This window comes from Rhea americana, unplaced genomic scaffold, assembly GCF_003343005.1.
Source record: "Rhea americana isolate MKP2758 unplaced genomic scaffold, rheAme1 scaffold_273, whole genome shotgun sequence".
In the NCBI taxonomy this organism is placed as follows: Eukaryota; Metazoa; Chordata; class Aves; order Rheiformes; family Rheidae; genus Rhea; species Rhea americana.
Window position 1 is genome coordinate 514,918 of NW_028186394.1, and position 2,684 is coordinate 517,601.

At 42.5% G+C, this 2,684-nt stretch overlaps 1 protein-coding gene across 1 annotated transcript in view; it reads left to right on the top strand.

The window, feature by feature from the left end:
• Positions 1-2: 2 nt before the first annotated feature.
• EDF1 (endothelial differentiation related factor 1) overlaps positions 3-2,684 on the top strand; it is a gene marked incomplete at its 5' end in the record, with an annotated part of 3,649 nt that continues 967 nt past the window's right edge. The window contains 3 exons of the mRNA XM_085308372.1: positions 3-141; positions 1,568-1,728; positions 2,379-2,472. Of these exons, the coding sequence (XP_085164498.1) occupies positions 3-141; positions 1,568-1,728; positions 2,379-2,472 (394 nt within the window). The remainder of the gene's footprint in view (positions 142-1,567; positions 1,729-2,378; positions 2,473-2,684) is intronic.

Here is a 2,684-nt window from a genome sequence, read left to right on the forward strand (position 1 = left end):
GCGGCGGCATCGGCGCGGGCCGCGCCGCCGGGCCTCCCTCTGCCCCGCTGACCTTCCTTTTCCTCCCGTCTCGCTCTCTCTTTCTGCAGGCGATCCTGGCCGCTCAGAGGCGAGGGGAGGATGTGGAGACCTCCAAGAAGTGTGCGTATCGCAGTGCGCCGCAGAGCGCTTTGGCGTCGTGCTTAGCTTTCAGGATAGCCCCAAAGCCCATTGCCTTTTGATCGATTCGTGTCTGTGTTCTGAAAAATGGCTTAGTAGTGTCGTCCTTTAGGTCTAGGGAGGCCTGCAAAGTGAAAAGAAGCAGATCGCTTTTCCCAGAGGAGCGCTAGCTCAGTGGGGAGCAATTGATGTTATAGATGTTTCCTCCTTTTTATCTTGCAGTTCAGCCGAGCTGCTTCTGCTTGAAGCTTGGTCTGTTAAGCTTCTTTTGCCCAGCATAATCTGAGACTAGTGGCATCTAAGGACATGTCCGCTGAGCTAAGCCATAGTTGACCACAACTGGGACCTGAGAAAACCTCCAGGCTTCTTGCGAAAGCCAAAGAATGCTTCAGTGTAACCATCGCTGAATTTCTGCTGATCTCGTCACCCAGATCTGAACTCTGCCTAGTGCCTGGTCTGACAAGTGACTAAAAGCAGGACGGGCACCCGTTATTGCTAGAGTCTCCTTTGAACACGTTAGGCAAATTTGCCCAGCAGTGATGTGTGCATAGCAGTTCCTTTCTTTAGGTAGAGAGATGGACTATGTAACCTCTTAACAAATTTTCCTAACAAATTAATATTTTTAGGGATCCAAAGCTACAAAACTCTTGGAAAAGCCTTCATGACAGCAAAAGTTTAGATTAAACTCCTAATTTATATGATTTAGTCTTATTGTTGATCATATATACGGTTGAGAAGTCTTATAACTACTCTTGTTTACCTTGGCATAGGTCTTTAAAAATTCCCTGTTTTGTGTCTGATGTAAATTCTGATTCTCTCACCTTGGGAAGAGATTATGATAGCTGTGAATAAATAGATTATCCTTTAGCAGGAGAAAATAGTGTTTAAAGTTTGGTCAGCTTAACCAAGAGACTGAATTTCAATAACTAATGATAGAGAAGAGATTCAAACTATGGCTTAAATATTCTAACTAAAATGAGAGCCTCTAGCTCTCTGCAAAACTAAATAAAGTTAGAGTATAAGCAGCATTGGAAAACTGAGCAAAAGCCACATATTTGGGCTGTCTTGTAACCAAACAAACAAGGTAAAAGTTCATATAGTAAATCCACCCAAGCTGTAACACTAACTTGCAGATCTGGAGTTCAGTTTGGAGATAAAGTAAAGAAGGGGAAGAGTTCTGAATGACTATGTTTAGATGTCAGCATTTAGCAGGATTAAGATAACATGTTCCATGATCTGCAGCTGGCAGTGTCTGGTTGAAGTTGATGCTGATATTAGCATGTCAAAATCCCGAAAACTCTCTGAGATTTGGGCAGTGGAGTGTTCAGAACAGGCACTTTGATACTTTGTTATACAGTCTGAGCCTTGTTTTGTTTGTTCTTGTTTTTTGTTCTTGCTTGAATTGTAGGGGCAGCAGGCCAAAACAAACAACACTTTATTACAAAGAACACAGCCAAGCTAGACCGAGAAACAGAAGAGCTGCACCACGACAGAGTTCCCCTGGAGGTGGGCAAAGTAATCCAGCAGGGTCGACAGAGCAAGGGCATGACCCAGAAGGACTTGGCTACAGTAAGTACTGCCCAGTGTTCTCTGATGTCTGCTCCAGCTTACTAGAGAAAGGATTTAGACACCTCTGGAGGGGTGAAGGTAGACACATTTTTTTCTGTTTCCTTTTGGATTGCTGCAGTGGGATGGTATCACAGATTGGAAGTTTGGTGAATGTAATGTCTTTGCGAGATCCCTGGGCAAAATTAGTAACTTTAGAAATAGCTCAGGGATTTATCTGTGCAACCTTTGTACATCTGCCTAGGAACTGAGCAGTTTTATGGCCAGTGAGCTGCTGGGAGGCTTTTTTTTTTTTCTTTCCTCTTACCACATCAACTTAGCATTGACACAAGGCTTTTTGTCCCATCTATGTCTGATACTGCGTTCAGAAGCTCATTGTTGTATTAATGAACTGCAGTACTTAGTGTTATTCTATCTGGGAGCCTGATAGAAGTAGAAGTCTGTCTGCAATGGGTATCACCATCCCTGCTGCATTTGAACACAGGAAGGAGGGGAAAGAGTGACGATGGAGTACGCCTATATGTATTGCTCTCTTTTAATCCTGACATGATTGTAAGCTGTCACATATTACTGTGGTAGAGTATTTGGGGTTTGGTCCTGAATGTTTACATTGTGCCAATGTTTGAGGCATCTTTTTATCTTTTTATTTTTAGAAAATCAATGAAAAACCGCAAGTTATTGCTGACTATGAATCGGGGAGAGCAATCCCTAATAACCAGGTTATGGGCAAGATTGAAAGAGCCATTGGTAAGTTAAGGAAGTAAACTTCAGAAATAACAAAAAATATTTCAGTGTTTAGGAAGGGTGGTTTAAGTTATTTATACCTTCTGTGGCAGGAGCAGCTGTTGACTGTAGGTTATTATGGATGGGGTATCATTAGGCCATGTTTTGATAATACTTGGATCTGCTGACTAAACCAACTCAAAGCTCGCATTCTCCTCTTTTTTTTTTTTTTTTTT